General features: G+C 35.1%; 2 protein-coding genes across 2 annotated transcripts in view; one reads left to right on the top strand and one right to left on the bottom strand.

Annotated features, from left to right (window-relative positions):
• Nucleotides 1-6216, bottom strand: part of bicd1a (bicaudal D homolog 1a) — a 34698-nt gene extending 28482 nt beyond the window's left edge. Inside the window, exon 1 of the mRNA XM_073850204.1 lies at nucleotides 5690-6216. Within this exon, the coding sequence (XP_073706305.1) occupies nucleotides 5690-5905 (216 nt within the window). The 5' untranslated portion in view covers nucleotides 5906-6216. The remainder of the gene's footprint in view (nucleotides 1-5689) is intronic.
• Nucleotides 6217-9384: 3168 nt separating this feature from the next.
• slc23a4 (solute carrier family 23 member 4) lies at nucleotides 9385-19531 on the top strand. The gene is made up of 12 exons (XM_073850730.1): nucleotides 9385-9793; nucleotides 10368-10511; nucleotides 12421-12578; nucleotides 14062-14221; nucleotides 14534-14715; nucleotides 15804-15924; nucleotides 16001-16157; nucleotides 16310-16563; nucleotides 16745-16909; nucleotides 17010-17118; nucleotides 17243-17338; nucleotides 19064-19531. Exons 1-12 carry the CDS (start codon nucleotides 9746-9748, stop codon nucleotides 19327-19329), a joined length of 1860 nt encoding a protein of 619 aa, XP_073706831.1. The 5' UTR covers nucleotides 9385-9745; the 3' UTR covers nucleotides 19330-19531.
• The last annotated feature ends 6439 nt before the right edge of the window (nucleotides 19532-25970 follow it).

Genomic DNA, 25970 nt, shown 5'->3' with positions numbered 1-25970 from the left:
AAAGTTTTATTAATTAAATTGATTAGACTGATTTTTTTTATTTATATAGCACATTTAACGCAACATCTGTTGCCCAAAGTGTTTCACAATCACTAACACAAATGCATAACATACAACCACAAAATCAAAAGAAATACCAAATTTTTTTTTTAAAGAAATACAGTACAGAAATAAAACAGATTTTATAGGTATCTAAAAACTTATTTTTGTTGAACTTTCAATAAATCGTTCTTAAAATGTATATTTTTCATAATTCAAATTAATTATACATTCTTTTTTGATTACTACAACATTTATCTCAAAAGATTATAATTGAAAAAAAAGAGAATTGGGAAGAAGATTTCAGATAAATGTATGCATTTAGCAGATACTTTTATCTAAATCCTTACTCCTAAAAATAAGCCATGAAATAGTCATGCTCCCCTGTAACTACATAATTAATTAGCTTTTCTCTCTGTAGTAGCAGTGAAATTGCTGTTTATTGGTATTAATTTGGAGTGTGGTGCTGGCTCACAATGCAATAATCATTTGCATCAGAGCATCAGTGACTCAAATCAATATCTCCCACCACTGGGGAATCTTGAGAGATGAGGTCTTTTGTGCCAAGAGGTTATACTATGGGGGCTGGGCAGAAAAACTAGGGCCTGTACAACCAGTCTTTATCGATCAGCTCCTTGAACCCCTGCTGATGTTGCGAGGGGGAGGCAGGCAGGAGTCCTACAAGACTCTTTTCTACCGCATCCTTCTGTCTGTCTCTTACTACATCACTTTTCCTTTCCTTTCTCAGTCTAGGACAGGCAGATTTATGACTCCATATGGATGACCTAGAAATGCTCTGTGCCCTTTTGTGAGTATTTAAAAGAGGCCTGACAATTACGGAGGACGAGACTCAAAGAGTTCAGAGTTACTACTCTATTTAAACCCTAACTTTTCAGTACTACTTACATTCTTAGTTTGTTTACTGCCATCCTAACTGCTTTCTATATATAGCTTTAATAAGGAAGTGGCCTATAGATCTATGACTTTGAGCAGCTTCATGTTCAAGGTTACAGTTTCAAAATACATAATGCCAGCAACACCAAGGTCATGGGTTCAACTCCTAGGGAATGCATTATTTAGGGAATGCACATTCAATTTGAATTCTGTTGATGTAAAATATAAATGTAAACTCTCTGACACATTTGTATTAACTGTGAAGGCCACACAAGAGTAAAAGCTCAGATATGAGATGTGCAGAATCTCCCAAAAATCATAGATTTTCCTGTCTTATCACTTTAGATCAAGTCACATCAAGAGCATTTCAGTGGAAACAGAACTGTAGGGCACTACTGTTCAAGTACACACACCCTCCATTTGTAACCATAAAACACTCAACAGTCTATTTCCACTGTTTCCTTAGGGATCGAAAAACATTTTGAGCTCTATTTGCGGTTTAAACACAAATGGATTAAAAAACAAATGCATAACAGTGAAACCATTTTACTCATTTAGTTAACTGAAGATAATGTATTTCCTTTTCTAACATGTTTTGGACCCCACTGACTTTCATTATGTGCATGAAACACTTCAAACAATCAAAATACCTTCTGTGTTGTGCAGAAAAAGAAAGTCATACAGGTTTAAAATGACATAAAGGTAACTATCCTTTTAAGCTGGGTTTTGGGTTAATACTGTTTTTCATTTTTGGCAACATTTAATAAACTAATGGCACTGACCTGTTTTCCAATGGCCAAATTCTAACAATTATCTAATTCTTTGTGTTCCATTTAACAAGATTAACAACGGATTGATACATTCTAATAGTAATTCTGACTTTATAAATAGAACAAAGGACCAACCATGCACTAAAATATGTTCACAAATACAGTTGAGGTCAAAAGTTTACATAAACCTTGCATAATCTGAAAAATGTTCATTATTATACCAAATAAGAGAGATCATACAAAATGCATGTTACTTTTTTATTTAGTACTGACCTGAATAAAATTTTTCACATAAAAGATGTTAGTCCACAAGAGAAAATAATAGTTGAATTTATAAAAATGACCCCTTTCAAAAGTTTGTTTCTTAATACTGTGTTGTTACCTGAATGTTCCACAGATTTGCTTTTTTTTTGTTTAGTGATTTAGTTGTTCATGAGGCCTTTATTTGTCCTGAACAGTTAAACTGCCTGTTGTACTTCAGAAAAATCGTTTAGGTCCCACAAGTTCTTTGGTGTTTCATCATTTTTGTGTATTTAAACCATTTCCAACAAAGACTGTATGATTTTGAGATCCATCTTTTCACACTGAGGACAACTGAGGGACCCATATGGAACTATTACAGAAGGTTCAAACGCTCACTGCTGCTTCAAAAGGGAACAAGACGCATTAATAGCCGAGGATGAAACCTTTTAAACTTTTTGAATTTGAAGATCAGGGTAATTTTAACTAATTTTGTCTTATGGGCAGTACAAAAAAAAAACAAAACAAACTATGATATTTAGGCAAAATAAGAAAAATGTACACATCATTCTGTTCAAACGTTTACACCCCTGGCTTTTAATGCTTCGCTTTTCCTTCTGGAGCATCAGTGATTATTGTGCTTTGTTTCTAGCAGGTAAAACACTGTATTGCTGCTGTTTCATAAGCGCCACCTGCTGGCAGAGAGTTAATTTGCGTTCTCACTCAGCCCATTAGCTGTTTTTGTATCATGCAGTTCTTTTAAGTAGCAAAATGAGACAAAGCTAAGGCAAGACCATTCTGTTTTTGCTTTAAATTTTGAAATCAAACCATATAATTTACATCAAAATCTCATTTTACATGTAACATGCTTGTTTGGATTATTATGAAAATGGAGTGGCACTGGTTCCGCAACTTTTTTAATGCATTTTGATTCACATTAAGTCACAGTCAAGGAAAAAAAATTTGATAAACTATGAAACTGCCATATTTTGCACCCTCAGATTTCAGATTTTTTTAATAGTTGCATCTCAGCCAAATATTGTCCTATCCTAACAAATCAAGCTTATTTATGCAGCTTTCAGATAATGTATACATCCTTATCTCATAAGATTGACTTGGTTTTGTGGTCCAGGGTCACAAATGGGAATCATACAACTTCTAAATTCAAACCAATAAGGTGCAAATATGTGAATGTGTCTCTCAAAAAGATTTCATATGGCATTTCCTTCCTTTTGCACATTCAGAAAATCTGATTTGCATGTAAATTCTGTCAAAGCTCTCTAAGGAATTGAGCTGGGAGCCCAAAGGCAAATAGTGCAGTGTGGTCTTTCACATTCTGTTTAATATTCATCAGAATATAGGAGAAATGTAGACAGATAAGGAGAAAAGAGACCAAATACAGCAGGTCAATCCTCGAGAGGAAATATCACCTCCAGGACTCGTGCCCTTCACGAGACTATCAGCCGCAGACAGACTCTATTATAAACAGCACAGATGCTTTGAACAAAAACAGAGATAGAGATACTATCCGAAAGGCAAGAAGCAAAACAGATGTGCATTATTGATTGTACTATGAAACTTAGAAGATAAATCAACATTTAAACTGTCTGCACTGTCGGTACTCAAAGTTTTCCTAAATGAACATGAAGGAAACGCCTTTCTGAAATTAAATCTGAATAGATAAACAATAATAATGCATTGCAAATAACTAACAGATGCTGCACAGTTCTATGCAATTCCAAACTAATTGATACAATGAACCCAAATGATATCAAACTGACCCAGATTTTGGGGCAACAAGCTATATCATGATTTGCATGATAGAGTTAATTAAAGACAAGCCCACAGGGCAGACTAGTCTAATCTAGGGGGAGCTGCCATGAGAAAGTGCAATTACTGACACAATTTTATGACAATAATTTACTGCAAATGACTGTTGTCAGTGAATAACAGTAAGTGTCTGAGATAAGCATTCATGCACATTGTCAAGCTAAACAAAGACCCGTTAGTCACAGTCGTTGGCGTTCCAGTGTGCTTTACTTCAGGAGCGTTTAGGGAAAATTAGGGAACACAAGAGCAATCATAAAATAATTAAGACACATTGAAATAAGACTTTGAAATAAAACTGGTCCAAGTAACATGAAATAATATTTGTATGTGTTATCATCTGAAAATAAATTTGAGTCAGACTTTGATCTTTATTATACAACACTGAGGACATCTAAACAAAAATCAAATGGTCAGACTACTCTGCTTTAATGTACCTTTTTTATCATACAAGTTAATATGTTCAAAAGTTTTTGAACAGTATGATTTTTAATGTTTTTTTTTAAAGTATCTTCGGCTCACCACGCCTGCATTTATTTGATCAAAAATACAGCAAAAGAGGTAATATTGTGAAGTATTTTTACTTTTTAAAATTACTGCTTTCTATTTGAATATATATTTTAAAATGTAATTTATTCCTGTGATCAAAGCTATCAGCATCATTACGCCAGTCTTCGGTGTCACATGATCCTTCAGAAATCATTCTAATATGCTGGTTTGCTGTTCAAGAAACATTTCTTCTTATTATTATTGTTATTATTTATTATTATTATTATTATTATCAGTATTTAAAACAGTTAAGTACATTATTTTAGAATTCTTTGATGAATAGAAAGATTCAAATATCAGCATTTATCTGAAATAAAAAGCTTTTGTAAAAATTGTTTGGTAAAGAAATGATAGAAATTAATACTTTTATTTAGCAATAATGCTTTAAATTGATCAAAAGTGATCAAAAAGACATTTATACTGTTACAAAAGACTTTTATTTCAGATAAATGCTGTTCTTTTGAACTTTCTATTCATCAAATAAATCTGAAGAAAATCTACTCAGCTGTTTTCACCATAACAATAATAATAATAATAATAATAATAAACGTTTTTGAGCAGCAAACCAGAATATAACAGTGACTGGAGTAATGATGCTAAAAGATTCAGGTACACATAAATGCTGCCTTGGTGAGACTTACACAAATAAATATATATATAAAACATTTCCTGAGATTAATACAACAAAACAACCATCGATTATGACATATTATAAGGAACTTTCAGATTTCACTATTCAACACCCTGCCCCTCTACAAGTCATCATCATTAACACTGACCATGGATAAATAAGTGCAACCACAGTTCCTGAATTACTACAGCAGTCAGAAAGTATCCTATTCCATCTATTTTAGTCTCAATTTCCTCTCAAAATCTCTCTCATTTCATCCCTGTCTCTTCATCATTTCACCTCTCTAAAAGACTCCATTTATCCCAGATATGTTACACTTTGGTTGATCGTATAGCCTACAGCTACAAAACAGCAAAGGGTGTCCGCTTTGGATAGTTACAGTATAGTCCATTTGCCTCATTATACTTATAATTAAGGATGTAAAGAAACTCAGGAAAAAAAAACAAAAAAAAAACAATAAAATGAACCTGACACACCAAAGATTCTTCATAATAAATCTGTGATACCATAATTAATCCCCACTTGACAATTAAATAAAATATTTTAAAACATACATACAATACAGTGAAAGACAGGTTCAGCTACATAGAAAATATTACATACATGTGTGTGCATTATGTACATGCATACTGGTATAAAATTAAACACATCTTCCTCATTTTCATATATATCGTACACACATACATGCGTAAACACACTACATATATACTGTATATTAGACCATCCGAGCTGTGTTTACCTCCTGCAGCTGCTCTAGCTCCTGTTTCAGAGCGTCCTGCTCGGTCTCCAGCTCCAAGTACTGCTGCTTGAGCGTCTGGTTCTCTTCCAGCACCACTAGACCGCATTCCGCAGCCCGGATCTTCTCCCGGTTCGCCTCTGCGAGCTCTCGGGTCAGCCTCTCCACCTCGGCCTGGTAATGATCCACCGATTCCCCGCATCCTCCATCGGCTGCCATAGCCTCCTTTCTCCGGTCGGGTGTAATCTCTGCGTTCTCCGTTCCCGTCACTCTGGCGCTCTGAGAGAGGCGGAGGCTGATGAGGAGATTCAGGTGGATGCTGCAGTCCGTCCACCCGATGCGCCTCCTGTTTGCTGATGCTTAAACGATGTTTACACGAGAGGCATATGAACTACACTTGAGTTCTTCATTGTAGCTAAATAGTGCTGTGATAAACTGCACTAATGTTCCATCCATCAAACACATATTTTTCGTTTCCGACTTAAAACGTTTTGAGGAAAAGCGGCGCCATCTACCCGGAATGCAAAGTGAGCAGAAGTTGATTCTGTCTCCCAATATGTGACGTCATTCATACCCCGCCCCTCATCATTTGCACCGTCGTTTTATTACTGTATATTATTAGTAGTAAAGGCTATGTAAAGATTAATAGAAAAATATTGATGTTAATTATAATTAGTTATATATCAATAATAGACTAAAAGTTTTAATAGGCTACTGGACAGAAGTTATTATTATTATTATAAGTTCATTATTATTTTTAATATTATTGTCATTGTTATGTCATTTCAGAAATTCTCAGCTACACTACCAGTCAAAAGTTTTTGAACAGTAAGATTTTTTTTTTTAGAAGTCTCTTCTGCTCACCAAGCTTGCATTTATTTGATCCAAAGTACAGCAAAACCAGTAAAATGTGAAATATTTTTACTATTTAAAATCACAGTTTCTATATTAATATATTTTAAAATGTACAGTACTTTATTCCTGTGATACTGTGTACTTTAAGCTGAATTTTAGCATCATGACACCAGTCACATGATTCTTCAAAAATCATTCTAATATTATGATTTGCTGCTTCAAAACATATTATTACGTTTTTTCAAGTTTGATTAATAGAAATTAATTCCTATCATTTTTTTTCACCAAATGTATATATAACAATAGGCCCTATATAGGCCTATATACCAACTCCAAGCTTTAGAAGAGTATAGTGTATAATGTTATAAAAGCTTTTTATTTCAGATAAATGCTTTCTATTTTTTCTATTCATCAAAGAATCCTAAAAAAAATGTCAAATGTACTCAACTTTTAAAAATATTGGTAATAGTTATAATAAAAAAAACTTATTGAACAGCAAATCAGCATATTAGAATGATTTCTGAAGGATCGTGTGACACTGAACACTGAAGTAATGATGCTGAAAATTTAGCTTTGATTAGAGGAATAAATTAAATTTTTAAATATATTCAAATAAAAATTAAATAGTAAAAATATTTCGAAATTTTACAGTTTTTACAAATAAATGAGGACTTGGTGAGCAGAAGGGACTTATTTAAAAAAAAACATAAAGAATATTACTGTTTACTTTGGACTGGTGATGTGCATAAATCTGCAAAACATTTTTCTTGTCCTTATGTTAGATTATTATTAGGGCTAACCTTGACTGAATGTTATTGACGATGAAAACATGCACAATTTAAACGCTTTTGCGCCACCTGCTGGACAAGTAAATCAATGATATTCTTAAAGAGTAATTATGAGCAAAACGTGATTTCCAGACATGAAAATATCACATTCAAAAGGCTATTTCACTGTTTATTCATGCATTGTTTAAATGTGTATTGGCTAGACGCTCTTTGAAAGTCCAATCTTTATAAATTACATTTAAAAACACAGTAATCAAGAATGACTGCATGAAACTTCATGCAGATCCATTGTATAAAGGTGTGTGAAAGTTGTAACCAAATCCTAACCATTAAATCTGAGCTGTAATCCTAAATATTCTGAAAGCTATAAAATTACCCATCAACTTTAAGGCCACTAACATCACAGGTCCCAGTTCCAAAACAAATATAAACTATAAAAGTGTCTATAGTTGAGACATGAAGCTATAACTAATAACTTTGCAATTGGAAATCACTGTTCCTGTTATTAAAACAATCACTTATTACTAAAAGTAAGATATTTGACAATAAGCTAAATAGCCTCTGCCACACTTCACTGAATGCAGAATTGAATGTGACAGAAAGCACTTGAATAAAGCATGTCCAAGTAGATTATAAGGATAAAGAAACAGCACTGTACTTCTGAATGTCAGTTTTTTCACGAGCCTGCATGTGATTTGGTTTTCTCAGACTGTGGCGGCACACCTACAAACACAATAATTGGATTGGCCAGGAAATCAAGCACATCATTACGCATGTGGTAAAAGAGGTGAAAGATCACATGTTCATTATCTGGAAAACCTCCTTTCGCAATCATTTACTACAGGATGGGACTTTCAAAACAGTGAGATTCATTTCATCCGAGGAATGTCCGTTAAGGTAAGTGCATGTCTTAATATTTTCTAATGAAAGGAATGCACTTATGTTCACCAGAATGACTGAATCTAAAGATAGCAGCCAACCAGGCACACAACCGGTTGGATCTGATGAAAGAATGATTGGATGATTAGGTTTGTCCTGTCGCTATCTCAAATAAATCTCTAAAATGAGAGACATGTGATGCATAGTATTTGGGAAATTTGGGCCTGGTTTAGAGAGCTTTACCAGAATGTAAAACCATTATTTTCATTAATCTTTGCAGTACATCCAGTAAGCAAACTAAATAATTTACACAAGAAGAAAGCAGCTGATTTTCACATGTTTTACTCTAGTGAATGTTTCTCATACTAAGGTTTATTTTTGCAGGCACATAACTTAAAGACTTGACTACAGGTATACATACTGTACAGTCAAACCAATAAATTATTCAGACACCAGATATAATTTTTGATATTTTTTTACTAGTGGGTACAGGACATTATATTTCATTTATGTAAGTAAGAATAACAAAATAAAGTAAACTGTGACATTTTATACCCATAAATACTTCATACAGTGGACCACCAGTAAAATGTATTAAAAAAACAACTGGGAACAAAAGTTTGATTTGACACTTGACTATGTTTTGTTATATAGCTTTCTATTAAAGTTATCTGACATTATCAAGATTAATTTGTTCTGACACAGTTTAACTCTTGAGTTCTTGTCATTTTTTATTACCATTTTCTAAACTATAGCGAATAAACTGTGATAAAATGAGAAATTTTGAAGGTGTCTGAATAAATTTTGATTAGACTGTAATTCATTTGTGATTATCAAGATGAATTTGGTATGACAGTTTAACTCTGAGTTCTTGTCATATGTATTATACTATATATATATACTATATATAAAATATATTATATGATATAACAATATTTTAGTGTTTTCTGATATTTTCTAATTTTACTTGAAGTTTATTTATGTTTTTGTCATTTACATTTTTACAGGTTAAACAGAAAAATGAAAAATGCTGTTTTGGCAACTAGCTGAAATAAAGTGTAACAAAAAATTATTTTATTTTAATTTAATTTATTTCAGTATATACATTCAGTTTACACTATAATAAACCTAAAACCAAGTTACTATGTAAACCCAGCAATCATTCAACAACATTAAAAAGGACCCTTGCCCTGAAATAAGTAATACATTATTCTCTTCTAAGCAAGAAAGACTTTGAAGATGCATTGCATGGTGATTAACATGCATGCTAAAGCACTGGTGCACATTTGCGTGTGTTAGTGTGTATTTCTAAGCCAAAATCCAGAGCAGCACGTGGCTGTGGTCAGCTGCCTGCTAGTTGAGGTGTAATTGAGTTCACATGAGCAGCTGATAGGTCCCATAGCATTTACAATCAGCGGCAGCATCCCAAAACCAAGTCCCGTGTCTCTGTTTTTGCCCCTCCTTTCTCCTCTCTCTTGTCCTCTCTCTTATTAGAGATCCCATTGACAATTTTACACTGTCTTCTGCCTTCACACTCATGGCTCCAGAGAAAAACAGTGACGGGTTGGACAACTACGCATTTACTGTGAGTAACCTCTATTAACACACATAGATTTTAGATAGGATTACTTATTTCTTTTTTTAAATTAGACATAGAATTTCTGGAAGTGCACAGATTGAATATAGAGACTTTAAATTTGAATGTACTGTGATCATGGGTGTGTAATAGGTTTTGTTTTCATTGGGTAATTCTAAAGTTATGGCAGACTTTTGCCAGGATGTAAGATGTAAGATTATAAAAATCTATGGCATGTCATAATTACTTTTTATGATCGGGGTTGTAACCAAAAATTCTTATCAGTCTTGATAACGCATGTGTTACTCATGTGTTATTGTGGTCATGCTCAATGTTTTAGTGACTGGAACGCGTAACTAAGGCAGTGTGTGTGTGTTTACCACTCATGCTTATGTAATATTTCATTTGTTAAACAAAAATTATGAAAGAAATAATTTTCATAATGATCAATCAAAAACATATAAATCTTCTTAAAAACACTCAAATAATATTTATATGTGCAACATAAAATTGATGGAATTAAGAAAGGTCGTTGATTAAAAACTGCCAGGTCAAAAACTGATTTTGTGTTTTTTGACTTCAGGTTGATGGTGTAGACCGTTTCTGTGAGTTACCGGAGAATAAAAATGGAAGCGATCATTTCTCAGAGGAGGGAGACAGTAACAAGCTGGCATACTGTGTCACAGATATCCCACCATGGTACCTTTGCATCTTTTTGGGGATTCAGGTAAGTGGCAATCACTATCAGTCTTGATTAATCAGAATCAATAAAAAACAATTTCAATGTACAGGTGAAACCAAACCACAGTGTCAGTGTGTTCCAAAAACCTAGACCCACATTTAAAATGGTTATATAAGCAATATCACATGAGTAGATGCGAGGGCTGTATACTGGCACTGCTGTGATTCAGCCATAGGTAATCTCAACATGCCCATATACAGCCATATCTCACATCTACTCATATGATATTGCATTTATACAACAGTTCGACAACATGAGTATGTAAATACATAAACAAAATAACAATAGTCTTTTAAAGTCAATAGTCTTTTAAAGTCCTCTTTTGTGCAAACTACTACCTTCTGCCATGGATTCAAATCAAAGTTTGACAGTTAAACTGCTGAGCCCAAGCCTCCGTTACTAATTCCAAAATGTCAATTTAAAACTAGTAACAAAGGAATGTAAGCTTATTGTATTACTGCAGTAAAAGCTTAGTCTATCATGTAGAGTATTATGAGAGAGAGATGGACTGAGCGAGTGTGATTGAGGTACATGCATCTGATACAGCTTTCATTATTTAGATCAGTCTCGTCTCGTTTCCATGAACATTAGAATGTCTGCTGAGGAAGGCATTATCTTTGTCGTAACATTAGTATCTTTTCATCTGTTAAAGGAACACTCCACTTTTTTTGGAAATAGGCTCATTCTCCAACTCCCCCCGAGTTAATAAGTTGAGTTTTACCGTTTTGAAATCCATTCAGCCGTTCTCCTGTTCTGGCGATATAACTTTTAGCATAGCTTAGCATAGATCATTGAATCCTATTAGACCAATAGCATCACGTTCAAAAATGACCAACGAGTTTCGATATTTGTCCTATTTAAAACTTGACTCTTCTGTAGTTATATCGTGTACTAAGACCGGTGGAAATGCAAAGCTTCAATTTTCTAGGCTGATAAGATTAGGAACTACACTTCCATTCCGGCGTAATAGTCAAGGAAGTTTGCTGCCGTAATATGGACGAATAATTTCATGTAGTACAACTTAACATTTCACGGTGTCTAAACTTACAATTTTAGGGCAGCATGAATGCTTACTTTGTTGAAACAACTTTTTTTATTTTTACAGTACTCATGAACAGTAATTTAGATCTTTAGTGAAAGCAAACAGCTGAGAAAGAAAACACACGTGTAACAGTATATTGGATCCGGGCAGCTCTTAAAGTGACAGCAGCATTCCTGCTGTCTGTCATTCATGATAATCAAACAACAAAAGAGAGAAAATCTTTCACTGCTCTTGACTAAATCACCTTTTTTAACTTTAATATAAAGAAATATTCAATTTACACAGTGGAGAATATGCAGTGTTTTTATACATTTGATCACTAATACAATATATTTATGTGTATGTGTATATTTTTTGCCCTATCACTTGAAATGAAGTTTGTCTTATTTAATTGCTGACTGTTTACTTATTTACTTATTTCAGGGTTTTTTTTTCCGATTTTTGTGATATTGACACTGGTGACAAGAATTGAGAAATTTCTATGGAATCGAAAATTGTAATATCATAAAGACCTTATTCAAAGCAAACATAACTATATTTGATATATTCTGACTATTTTTAAATCACTTTTAAAAACTCACTTGTTTTCAATGGCCTATTAGGTCTTTTTTGTTTACTCCTTTTCTTAATTATGTGTCTTGTTTCCTTTAAATTTTTATTGTGGATGTTTCTAAGTGTAAAGCACTTTGGTCAGTCTTGTGGCTGTTGGAAATGTGCTATATAAATAAAGTAAACTTGAACTTGAAACATATACCATTACTGTAGAATAAAATGACTCAGATTGTGATATAAGATTTTGGTCATATCGCCCCCCTATAAGTACATAATGATTTCTCTCTATCTCCCTGACAGCACTATCTTACAGCTTTTGGAGGCATCATAGCCATACCTCTGATACTGTCTCAGGGCCTTTGTCTACAGCATGACAGTCTCACGCAAAGTCACCTTATCAGCACTATCTTCTTTGTGTCCGGGGTGTGCACCTTACTGCAGGTCACTTTTGGAGTGAGGTATGGTTACTTTTATCACTCTTGGCAAAGTCATGTGTTTTATAGGAAAATAACAGCATTCAAAAAGTGCCAGAACCAAGGCAAAGGTCTGTGCTTCAGAGGGACTTCAGAGTTATTCCTGCAGAAGCTAAAAAACGTAATAGGATTAGGAATTTTCCATCTTATGAACATGAAGTTCAGCACATTTTAAATCCACATTCCTCATGCCTCTCAACTGTGAACCTCCCTTTTTTGTAAAGCAGTAGAATTAGTTTATAATTAGTTCAACAAAAATGTCTAAACACCCCCTAAAACCATTTGAATTACCTTTTGCAGGTGTAACTGATTTGGTGCAAGATCCAATGTAAACACATAAATGACTCTAGATGTTAACTTGTACAATAAAATCATTGTATACTATAACAGTGCCATAAATCTTATCTATTAACAACATACAACAGCTTTACATTGTTTATGACCTGCTAAGATGGGTTAAAATAGATGTATTATGCCTCTTTTTTACAATATGTAATATAAGTCTCAGGTGTCCCCTGAAGTTTCAGCTCAAAATACCCCACAGATCATTTATTATATAATTTTGAAAATGCCCATTTTGAGTGGAAGCAGAAACACACCGTTTAAATCTCTTTAAATGCAAATGAACTGCTGTCCCCCTGCCCCATTTTCCAAAAAACGGTTGTGCCTTTACTACTCGTACCTTGGATACTCTGCCTAAAAACATCTGTCTGGTTTTGATTATCACATCTATCACGCTAAAATCATGCGTTTTAAAGCCAGAAAACATCTGATATCGTTTTTTGAGCGCAAACATTCAAAAGAAAGCAGCTGTAACATGGCATGTGAGTACTAAACTAAGTTCTCTTTCATGTCTTTTTGCGCTTAAACTGTCAAATACACACAAGTTTATGTTAAAAACACAAATGAGTTACCAAAACAGTTGGTTATGTCTGTGAAGGTAAACAGCTTGAAAGAAATCGCATGTTTATATTAGTCATGTCTCCTCTGAGGCTGGGACTCTAAATAGTGTTCTGTTCTCAGCCAAAGACAGAACAGTTAGCATGCTTTGACTGAACTTTCACCATCACTTGTGAAAACTAAATGACACCACCTTAGGTGGAAACTTGCAGAATAAGGGGTGGTAATATTATAATAAGATCCCCTTTCACATAATCACATGCTTGCAGAGAAAGGGTTAACAAAACATAGTTACTGGGTTGTCCTTTTTCACTTTTAAAGACTTGCATTTTTATGCAGACGTTTTAGTCTAGTCTAGGCTTTTTAGTCTAGGAGGGTTGAAAATAAGATGAGGGTTGACAACAGGATTTGAATGTGAAATTCATCTAATGAATTGAATTGCAATGTAGTGGGTGGTAAAGACATCTCAACATTACAAGTCAGAATAACCTATGTACTTCTTGAACAGAAATAACAACAACAAAAGGTAGACTTTTAGTGACAAGGCTCTTTTTTTTCCTAATGCAAGGTTACCCATTCTCCAGGGTGGAACTTTTACACTCCTGTCGCCCACCATGGCTTTGCTATCAATGCCTGAATGGACCTGTCCAGCTTGGACACAGAACTCCAGTCTGGTCAACACCTCCTCACCTGAGTTCATTAATGTTTGGCAAAGTCGAATACAAGTGGTGAGTATCTCAAAAACTATATATATGACAGGACTCATTAACATATATAGAGTGGATCCGAAAAGTAATTTTGACACTTAAACCACACTTAAAGGGATAGTTCACCCAAAAATGAAAATTCTGTCATTAATTACTCACCCTCATGTTGTTCCAAACCCGTAAGACCTTCATCTATAGAACACAAATTAAGATAGTTTTGATTAAACCCGAGAGCTTTCTGACCCTGCATAGACAGCAACACAACTGACACGTTCAATAGTCCATGTGTAAAATGCATGCTAAAATACAGTTTCTGTTGTCCTCTCTTCACAGATACAAGGCTCAATCATGGTGGGCTCCCTATTCCAAGTGCTGGTGGGATTCTCTGGTCTAATTGGCCTGTTCATGCGTTTTATTGGCCCTTTGACCATCGCTCCAACTATTTCACTAATCGGCCTATCGCTGTTTGACTCCGCTGGCATGAACGCAGGACATCACTGGGGCATCTCTGCCATGTGTGTACTTCTCAATATTCATATCATTAAAGGATTAGTTTACTTTCAGAATAAAAATTTCATGATAATGTAGTCACCCCCACGTCACCCAAGATGTTTTTAAGAAAAGCATTCCAGGAGTTTTCTCCATATAGTGGACTTCAATGGGAGCCAATGGGTTGAAGGTCCAAACTGCAGTTTCAATGCAGCTTCAAAGGGTCGATCCCAGCTAAGCAATGAGGGTCTTGTCTAGTGAAAAAATCTGCCATTTTCTAAACAAAAATTACATTTATATACTTTTTAACCACAAATGCTCATCTTGCACTAGCTCAGCCTCACGCATTATGTAATCATGTATGTGTAACATACGCGACAGTACCGACTCAGTGTTTACAAAGTGATCATGCAAAGAAAGTCAAATGCCCTGTAAGGTAAAAGGTAAAACAAAGGTTTTGTTGGAGAAGAAAATAAAATATTGTAAATGTATTGTAGATTTTTTAACCCTAGCCTACATTTTTGAACAAAAGTACACAGACAAAGAACTATATGTGACTTTTCCGACATGATTACGCAATGCGTGAAGATGCTCATGTGCACCACAGAGCTAGTGCAAGCATTTGTGGTTAAAAATATATAAATGCTTAGTTTTTTAAGAAAATTACTGATTGTTTCGCTAGATAAGACCCTTATTCCTCAGCTGGGATCGTATAGAGCCCTTTAAAGCTGCATTGAAAATGCAATGTGGACCTTTAACACATTGGGCACCATTGAAGTCCACTATATGGAGAAAAGTCCTGGAATGTTTTCCTCAAAAACCTTAATTTATTTTCCACTGAAGAAAGAAAGACAAGAACATCTTGGATGACATAGGGGTGAATAAATTCTGGAAGTGAATTAATTCTTTAATCAAAAATTAAACTATAGTAGACTATAGGAAAGAACACTTTTTATATTTTTTGCTTTTAGGTAACTACATTAAATTACTAAAAAGGACATTTTTTGTAAATTGGTTCATTTATATGAAAAGTTTAATATTAATTTCTTAAAACATTGCTCTTTTAAACTTAATCGGACACAGAGCCGTAACACAGTTTCATTGTCCTCCACAGGACGACGTGTTTGATTGTGATTTTCTCACAGTATCTTCGCCATATTGCCATCCCGTTCCCCAAATACACCAAAGCCAAGAAACTTCACACCACCAGGATTTACGTATTTCAGATTCTGCCTGTAAGTCTGGTAAATCTGTTTTCTAAATAATAATGCTCCATAAAAATACATTTATAAGCAAAGTGTGTTTCCTCAGGTCCTGCTAGGAATCACTCTGTCTTGGTTGATTTGCTACCTGCTGACGATCTACAATGTCCTGCCCAAAGATCCTGATAAATATGGCTATCTAGCTAGGACTGACATTAAAGGAGACATCATTAGCAGGGCACCTTGGTTCAGATTTCCTTATCCAGGTATTTTTACCAGAACAATTAAGAGCAATAAAATATTTATAAGGTCATAGCATAATCTATTATTGCAGTTGTATTATCAGAAGTATCATTTCAGGTAGTTAAAATTGTTTGTATATAATGATTTACTTATGGCTATGTAACTATATTCCTAGGTCAATGGGGAGTGCCAACTGTTAGTCTGGCAGGAGTTTTTGGAATCCTAGCAGGGGTCATATCCTCCATGATCGAGTCAGTGGGTGATTATCATGCCTGTGCCAGATTATCTGGTGCCCCACCACCACCAAGACATGCCATCAACAGGGGCATTGGCATTGAAGGCATTGGGTGTCTTCTGGCAGGTGCCTGGGGAACAGGAAATGGAACCACCTCCTACAGTGAAAATGTAGGAGCCTTGGGTATCACTAAGGTACAAAGTTTGACAATAAGTTTTACCAGCCAAAATGTAATTTGATTTTACTTTACAATGATTGGATAGGCTTACAACACTACTATCTATTTGTTTGTTTTTTTTTGAGAGAGAGAGAGAGAGAGAGATTGCTTGGCATGTTTTATGACAACAAACAAGAGAAACCTTTCAACTTTTGCAGGTTGGTAGTCGCATGGTGATTGTGTGCAGTGGCTTTGTAATGATTATAATGGGCATCTTTGGAAAAATTGGAGCCATATTTACTACAATACCAACACCTGTTGTTGGAGGAATGTTTCTGGTCATGTTCGGGGTCATTACGGCTGCTGGTGTTTCAAGTCTACAGGTAGAATGAGTATGGTTAATGCAAAAAGCAATACGACAGTATACAATACCATTTATTCATATAATATATAATTAATATGACTGATTTCCATTTTTAATAGTATACAGACATGAACTCTTCACGCAACATTTTCATCTTTGGATTCTCCATGTTCACTGGGCTTGCTATTCCCAATTGGATAATAAAAAACCCAACATCCATAGCAACAGGTATATAAACTATTATCAATATTGAAAAAGCACATGCAGGCTGTTTATAGATACAGACACATCTGCTGTCAACACAATGTCTGCATTCAAAGTCATTTTTGTGCTTTCTTACTTTCTGTATTAGGAGTTGTTGAACTGGACCATGTACTTCAAGTGCTTCTGACAACCAGTATGTTTGTTGGAGGATTCTTTGGATTTCTCCTTGATAACACCATACCTGGTGAGTTCTGCTAATAATCTGCTTCAATAACTGTGCTTATCATTATTCCAACCAAAAATGTTCAATTTAGATTATTATTCTTTCTACCCAAAAGCATAATTTTAAAGAATTAGTTCACTTCCAGAATAAAAAATTCCTGATCATTTACTCACAACCAAGTCATCCAGGATGTCATGTCTTTGATTCTTCATTTGAAAGGTTTTTGAGGAAAACATTCTAGGATTTTTCTCTGCAGTTTCAAAACAGCTTCAAAGGGCTCTACATGATTCCAGCCGAGGAAAGAGGGTCTTGTCTAGCGAAACGATGGGTCATTTTCAAAAAAAAAAAAATAAATAATTTATGTACTTTTTATTAACAAATTCTCACAAAATCTCTCCAATGTGCGTCCAGTTAGTTCTTCGTCTGTGTACTGTCCAAAAAGTACCTTCAGCCGATTTGCATTACAGTATTTGCACTTACCATCGCAAGTCCATAACTGAGCATGTCTAAAAGAAAAGTTATGACTGCTGTGTATTTACGCTTGGCTGAACACTGATCTGTTGTTCTTTGCGCTGTCAGATTTAAAAAATAAAACGTGCAGATTAATATTTATGAAATAAATATTTCTATGAAACGAAATAGGTTGAACAGAAGAAAGCCATCATTGTGTTGAAAAAAATATAATACTTTTTTAAACTTATTTTATTAGAAACAGGCATAGCAACCTGATTTGTTAAAAGAAACAAGAAATAACACGAACCAAGCTGTGAATTATTTTAAAGCCTTAAATCTTTTGTTTGAATAATTTTTAACTACATATACTTATATGTATGTGATTTTCTTATAGCTTTTTCTATTTTCTTATTTTTTTTAAGTGTCTTAGTTTATTATATTTTGATGCAATTAATGATATTATCCTTGTATGTTCGTTGTTTCAAAGACTGCAATTAAAAAATGAAAATAAATAAATAATAGTCTTTTATTTTGTTGAACGAACAATGGATGGCGTCACCTGTCCGGATTTGGTTGGCCAATCGGCGTAAAGGGGCGTCTTGTAACCGCCCACATGTGGAAAACGTGATTTTGAAAAATTTTGAAGACGTTTATCCGTTTTCTACCTGTGAACCAAAAAAACGAAAAATCAAGCCAAAATTTTGTTTTTCCGTTTTCTGAACAAATGAAAAAACGAATAAAGGAACCGTTTTCTCATTTCTGCTTATTTCGTCTTAAATTCAAAAACAAATTAACACAACGTACACGGACCTAGGGCCTCCAACTTTTCTCCTCCAACTTCAAAATTGTCCGACATTGTTGTTTCACCTTTTTTTGTAAAGGACATTTGACTTTCTTTAAACGTTTGCTTTGTAGACACTGGGTTGGTACTTCCGCCTACGTCTTGTGACCTTTCTAGAGCTAGTGCAAGACTAAAAAGTATAAAAGTGTTAAAAATTTTTTTAGAACATGGTCATTTGCTTCGCTAGATAAGACTCTTATTCCTCGGCTGGGATTGTGTAGAGCCTTTTGAAGCTGATTGGAAACTGCAATTTGGACCTTCAACCCAAAAATCCTGGAATGTTTCCTCAAAAACCTTTATTTCTTTTTGACTGAAGAAAGAAAGACATGAACATGTTGGATGACATGGGGGTGAGTAAATATCAGGAAAAGTAATACATTTTATTGAATAAATCTGACTCATCAAGTACCTTTTAAGACTGTGCAATAACAGTCTGTTTATTATTCCGGCAGGAACGAAACGGGAACGAGGCATTACTGCATGGAAAAAGGCCCACCAAAATGAGTCAGACAACACCTTAGAAAGTGATGATGTGTACGGGCTGCCCTTTGGAATTAATAGCTGCCTCTCTTCTTTCGCATGGACCAAATATGTGCCCTTCTGCCCTACACATAAAGTCAGCAGACAGGATGACACACCGTCCAGTTTGGATTCTTTGGACACCAAAACAGAGCCTAACAAAGATGATACACACATTATAGCGGGGGTGGCACTATAGTTTGTGATGGGGACTTCCAACTTAAATAAGTGACAATTACTTAGACAAGTAATTCTGTTACATCCAGAGGTACGGACTGAACTGAAAAGGCAGCTACCCCCATGCACTTAATTTAATTTTTAATCTGAAGCAGTACTGTGCAAATATATATGTATATTTTCATCTCTATCAATTGTGTAAACATAAAGTTAACATTAATGAGTGTTTTTTTCTTAATTTTCTCTCCCTCTGATATATACACACACTGTACAAAAAAATTATTATTAAAACATTTCATTCTTAGGTTGGCAACTCTATTTGTCAACAGTTTTTGTTTTACAGCTTAAACAGACTAAGGCCTGACTCGGACATCTCTTTGGCAGGTGGTTTGGGCTTGGGTCATCTGCTGAGTAATGTACATTCACTTTTTCTCCTGAAGACACCTACAGTCGTGGCCAAAAGTTTTGAGAATGACACAAATATTAGTTCTCACAAAGTTTGCTGCTCAACTGCTTTTAGATCTTTGTTTCAGTTGTTTCTGTTATGTACTGAAATATAATTACAAGCACTTCATACGTTTCAAAGGCTTTTATCGACAATTACATGACATTTATGCAAAGAGTCAGTATTTGCAGTGTTGGCCCTTCTTTTTCAGGACCTCTGCAATTCGACTAGGCATGCTCTCAATCAACTTCTGGGCCAAATCCTGACTGATAGCAACCCATTCTTTCATAATCACTTCTTGGAGTTTGTCAGAATTAGTGGGTTTTTGTTTGTCCACCTGCCTCTTGAGGATTGACCACAAGTTCTCAATGGGATTAAGATCTGGGGAGTTTCCAGGCCATGGACCCAAAATTTCAACGTTTTGGTCCCCGAGCCACTTAGTTATCACTTTTGCCTTATGGCGCGGTGCTCCATCGTGCTGGAAAATGCATTGTTCTTCACCAAACTGTTGTTGGATTGTTGGAAGAAGTTGCTGTTGGAGGGTGTTTTGGTACCATTCTTTATTCATGGCTGTGTTTTGGGGCAAAATTGTGAGTGAGCCCACTCCCTTGGATGAGAAGCAACCCCACACATGAATGGTCTCAGGATGCTTTACTGTTGACATGACACAGGACTGATGGTAGCGCTCACCTTTTCTTCTCCGGACAAGCCTTTTTCCAGACGCCCCAAACAATCGGAAAGAGGCTTCATCGGAGAATATGACTTTGCCCCAGTCCTCAGCAGTCTATTCGCCATACTTTTTGCAGAAGATCAATCTGTCCCTGATGTTTTTTTGGAGAGAAGTGGCTTCTTTGCTGCCCTTCTTGACACCAGGCCATCTTCCAAAAGTCTTGGCCTCACTGTGCGTACAGATGCGCTCACACCTGCCTGCTGCCATTCCTGAGCAAGCTCTGCACTGGTGGCACTCCGATCCTGCAGCTGAATCCTCTTTAGGAGACCATCCTGGCGCTTGCTGGACTTTCTTGGACGCCCTGAAGCCTTCTTAACAATGCAGTGGAAAGTTTTTTTTGGGATTAAGTTAATTTTCATGGCAAAGAAGGACTATGCAATTCATCTGATCACTCTTCATAACATTCTGGAGTATATGCAAATTGCTATTATAAAAACTTCAGCAGCAACTTTTCCAATTTCCAATATTTATGTAATTCTCAAAACTTTTGGCCACGACTGTACACTCTGAAAGAGAGCAGAAGTCAGCCTACAGTACGTACCTCTGCCAGGTTCTTGTGCACTACGTCTCAGATGACTCACAGCTTTTTTCATTTGATGCAGAGATGCCAATTCTTCATTTAGTATGGAGAAAATTACCATTTTTGGACTCCAACCTGGTCAAAAGAGACAGAATCTGAGACAGAAGCACAAAAACATATTTAACTTACTGATTCATAGGCATGGTTTTAATATGCTATTTAATGTAATTGAAATATAGAGAGTTTTCACAACATCAATCGGCCACATCGGTGGCACTGAACGCAAAAAATGCCAATGAACCCAACGAACGTAAACTTTGCTGATTATTTCTGCTGAAATGGACCAGGAAAAACATTTGGAGTATTATAGACTGCTAAAAGTTATAACAAATGAAGAAGTGTGCAAAAAAGTGTGAGGAACAAAAGGCGTTTGCGGTTGGCCAAACTGAACCAAGATTTCCAGGGCAAGAATCTTTACAACATTAGTGTTTGTTTTTATCAATTTCAGTCAGGTATGTGAAATATTAGGCTAGCATCTTACTCAACATCGCTTGTACGTATGTTTACCACATACTAACTTTAATTTGTCAACATTTTGCGCCATTTCCTGCTTACTAAGTCCTTCTGATTTAGCAGCTTCCACACGTTTTTTTCCGTGGTTTTGACAGCAAAAATTAGCAGAACAACATATTCAGTTGTACATTAAACATGCAATCAATGCTGTTGTTTACATCCGAATACCTCCAATATGGCCGCACATCCGGGTGACTGACCAAACCTTGATGTAAATGCATTAAGCATAGAAAACAGAGCAGCTTCAGTAGGTTAATTTGGGAAACTAAAACTACCGCTGCTAACCTAATACTGTTCATCCACATGACAGTAGCTTAATTCTGTTTTCTAGCAACAAGCAGTAGGCCTACTAACCAGTAGCGGTGCGGTAGTTCAAATCAATTGTGAATCGGTTCATTTGGACGCTTAATCATAATGAACCGAGTTGTTCGATTAATTATAGATTCCCCAAACTCTGGCGCGAAACTTTTTGTTTTTATAGCGATATACAAACATGACAAATAAAAAGGTAAAACAGTTTTGGAATTTACGCAATAAATCTAATATGATTTCACTGCAGCTTTTTAATAGACAAGGTTAAGGAACACAGTTTATGGTCAATAAATCCGTTAACAGCTCTGGAGATCGTTAAAACACACCTGATGGACACATGCTTTATCTGTATTATCTGTATTTGAAAGGTCCTCAGAGGCTTTAAAACCCATATAATGAGGCCATATGAATGAAATACCTTAGTTATACAGTGCAGTTGTAGTGTTGACTGACAGTGTTGAGGTAAAAGTTACGAAAATCCCAAATCCAAATAGAAAATGCAACTGCAGCTTGACCACCAACGGAATTAGGGAACTATTAGAGACAAGATTGTAGTATTAAATCAAGGAATACAGTAATAACTCGACGTTTTCTTATTCTTCATCTGTGTTTGAATCCACAAGATGGCGCTAAATAACAATAGTTGACGCTCTTCCATTCAACCCAGTGTTGAGCTACATTTTTCTCTAAAGACTAGTCTGTTGTCGATGATGTGCAAAATTCACATCTGAATAGATGGACCACCATTGAAACTCTGTGGTTAATTCTAAACCCTTTTGTATTACTTTCTGCACTTTAAAAAAGCTATTCCAACAGCACTTTCCCTTTGAATCAGACTGAGTTGTCACATGCATTATGCTGTAAGCGTTTGCTACAGAAGACACCTACCTTGTCTAATTGTCAAAATGAAGCCTCATTGCATCTGCAGCAGATGTTTCTCTGCATTCCAACCGAAGGAGTTGCCGTTACAAATGCTCTCATAAGTAAAACTGTGTGAAACACACCCAAGGTGCATATGAGTTGATTTAGTGTTATAGAGCTTGGAGTGGAAAGCAGTGGTCGTTGGAAAACTGTGGTAGGTCTACTAAGTGCAATATTATATATTGCATTTGACAATCCTGGTCTGTCCTGTATAAGAATATGTGAAATATTGAGCTGAACACGCATTTACCTTTTCATAAATCAAGGTCTGTTTCTGCGGATGTGTAAAAAGTTGAAAAGAACTTGACAGTTTATAAAGGTCAACATTCAGTGAAGATTTTTTAAGGCTGATTGGAGAGTTTCTTTACAATATCAGCTCATAAATGATCAAAATCAGTTAACTAAATATGATTGTCATTCAATGGTAGCATTTTAATACAATTAAAATGTAGTTTTTAATTCATTTCTATTAGTTATTATTTTATGCATCTCAAACTGGTTTTGCACAATGACGTCTCTCACTTCACAGTTGGCTAAAGGGGAAAAGGAATGAAAACCGCTTTTTTTTCATCCTCCATCCTGCTGAGTGCATGATTCTTGGCACCTGGATATCAGTTTCCATTGAGGACAGAATCCTGTGGAAGCCATCTGTTGTAATCTCTCCATCCTCAGTCTTCTGGTCTGAGGTTCCTCCCTTTCCCTATAAATCACTAATAAATGAGCGTTTGTGATTAGGCCTGGTGAATCTGACTGTCCTAACCACAACAGAGCTGACATACTCAGGCGTGACCGTCAAACTATTACCCATCTGCTCCTCATAATCAGCCTGCTAATCACGCTAATCACTATCATCAAAGGGGGAAAATATATTCCAAGAGAGACTAAAGCATTTTCAAGAGCACGCCATTTGTCCACATTAAATTAATCTTGTTATTGCTAAAAAATGTAGGGATTTCTATTCCCAAAAACTAAATGTTTTCATTTTTTAAAGCATTTTAGCCATTATATAATTAACCACATTTTACTTTTTCTTTTTTAAAATAAGAAAACAATACTGGTTCTTGCCCATGCAAAAGTCACAGTTAAAATCCTGCTGCTTCTGATTGGCTGCTACACTGTTGCTAGATGGTTACTAAGGTCTTCTGATTGGTTGCTAGTGGCTGGCCTACTGGTCCAAGTCAACTGACCCTACTTTCTACAGGCTCTACTAAAGTTTTTAGTCTTACTTTAAAGGTCAGGATGAAAATGTTTTTTCATTATTTGTTATCTTTGCACTTCATATATTATTGCAAAAATTTTAATTGAATAGTTTAATTAATTTATTTTGCTTTGGGTTATTATTGCATATTATAAAATATTATTTCGCTAAGTTAAAGAAATATAACACTTTTCTAAAGCAAATTGCATGTACACCACAAGTCAAAAGTTTTTGAACAGTAAGATTTTTAATGTTTTTTTTTAAAGTCTCTTCTGCTCACAAAGCCTGCATTTATATGATCTAAAGTATAGCAAAAACAGTACAATTTTTAAATAGTTTGACTATATTTATATTTGAATATATTTTAAAATGTAATTTATTCCTGTGATTTCAAAGCTGAATTTTTAGCATCATTACTCCAGTCACATGATCCTTCAGAAATCATTGTAATATTCTGATTTGCTACTAAAAACATTTATTATTATTATGTTGAAAACAGCTGAATAGAATTTTTTCAGGTTTCTCTGATGAATAGACAGTTTAGAAGAACAACATTTATCTGAAATAGAAACCTTTTGAACATTATAAATGTCTTTATCATCACTTTTGATTAATTTAAAGCATCTTTGCTAAATAAAAGTATTAATTTCTAGCTTTAGCTTTGATCACAGGAATAAATTACATTTTAAAATATACTATATATTAAGCAGTTATTGTAAATAGTAAAAATTTTTACAATATTACTGCTTTTGCTGTATTTTGGATCAGATAAAAGGTTGCAGGCTTGGTGAGCAGAAGAGATTTCTTTAAAAACCATTACAAATCTTACTGTTCAAAAACTTTTGACTGGTAGTTTATGTATCACATAATATATATTTATTGTCTTTTCACATTATGTCACTAGAATCATGAATATAATAATTTGAATGTTCAAACAGCTAAATGAAAGCTTTCATCTCTACTAACCTTCGTGGGAATGAAACGTTCGATTTTGCAGATGATACCTGAGAACTGCATATTGTTTCCTCGCTTCCGATATTCAGAAGCATCTGGGGCTTGTGATGGAGATCCCTGTGGAGAAGATGATTCTAGTAAAGTCTGCTGGACATCCTGGTCTCCTCACTCTGGCCTCAAGGCTGTGTCCCAGGAGTGTTTGATGAGGCGGCTCTGGTGCCAAAGGCCCCAGTCTGGATCTCTCTGAAACAGACCTGAGACACAAGCACTCAACGTGGGCTTATAATCCTCCTTATCATCTCAGGCCAAAAAAACATTCTTCATCTTACCGCTTCCAATGGAACCAGTTTTATATTCAGTCCCTTGCGTGGATAGGAAAGTATTGATGAATAGAAAGGAAGAGGTCACAAAGACAACAGGGTGTAGAAAGACCAAAAACATATGTATTTGAGAGTCGTCCAATAGTTCATCCTTTAAAAAGTGTCAGGATTGAGAAGGCATGGCTTGTGCTGATATGCAGCTGTCACAAAGTGACTCTGAACACATTGTGAACCTATCAGTTGAGGTGAAGGCTGAGGTTCAGTTGAAACTGAAACCATTTGGAAAGTGTTTGGAGGCATGTACTTTCCTGATTTTAGTAGCTATGAATGTCGCTCAAATCAATGTGTGCATGGGCTCACCCACAAAGGGACGGTAACAGGTGAAACAATCATATTTTTATTCCACGATACATTCAATTCATTTAAATCAATACCATCTTATTAGATTTATTATTTAAAAAGTTTATATTTGTAATGTTTCATAAAAAGCCTCTATTTTAACTTCTCCCTATAATAATAATAAGCAAATTATGAATAAAAACATATTCCAGAAATTCCCAGGGTTTCCGCAACATGGCATCATCCTTGAAAATGTGTTTCATTATGAGCTCCGGTCATAAAGAGACCATTTTTACTATTCAATCAATTTCTGATTAATAAAAACTATTCCTTCATAATTTTCTTGTCCAG

This window comes from Garra rufa, chromosome 11, assembly GCF_049309525.1.
Source record: "Garra rufa chromosome 11, GarRuf1.0, whole genome shotgun sequence".
Taxonomy (NCBI): domain Eukaryota; kingdom Metazoa; phylum Chordata; class Actinopteri; order Cypriniformes; family Cyprinidae; genus Garra; species Garra rufa.
The sequence above is the reverse complement of the archived record's forward strand: the minus strand, read 5'-3'. Positions and strand labels throughout refer to the sequence as shown.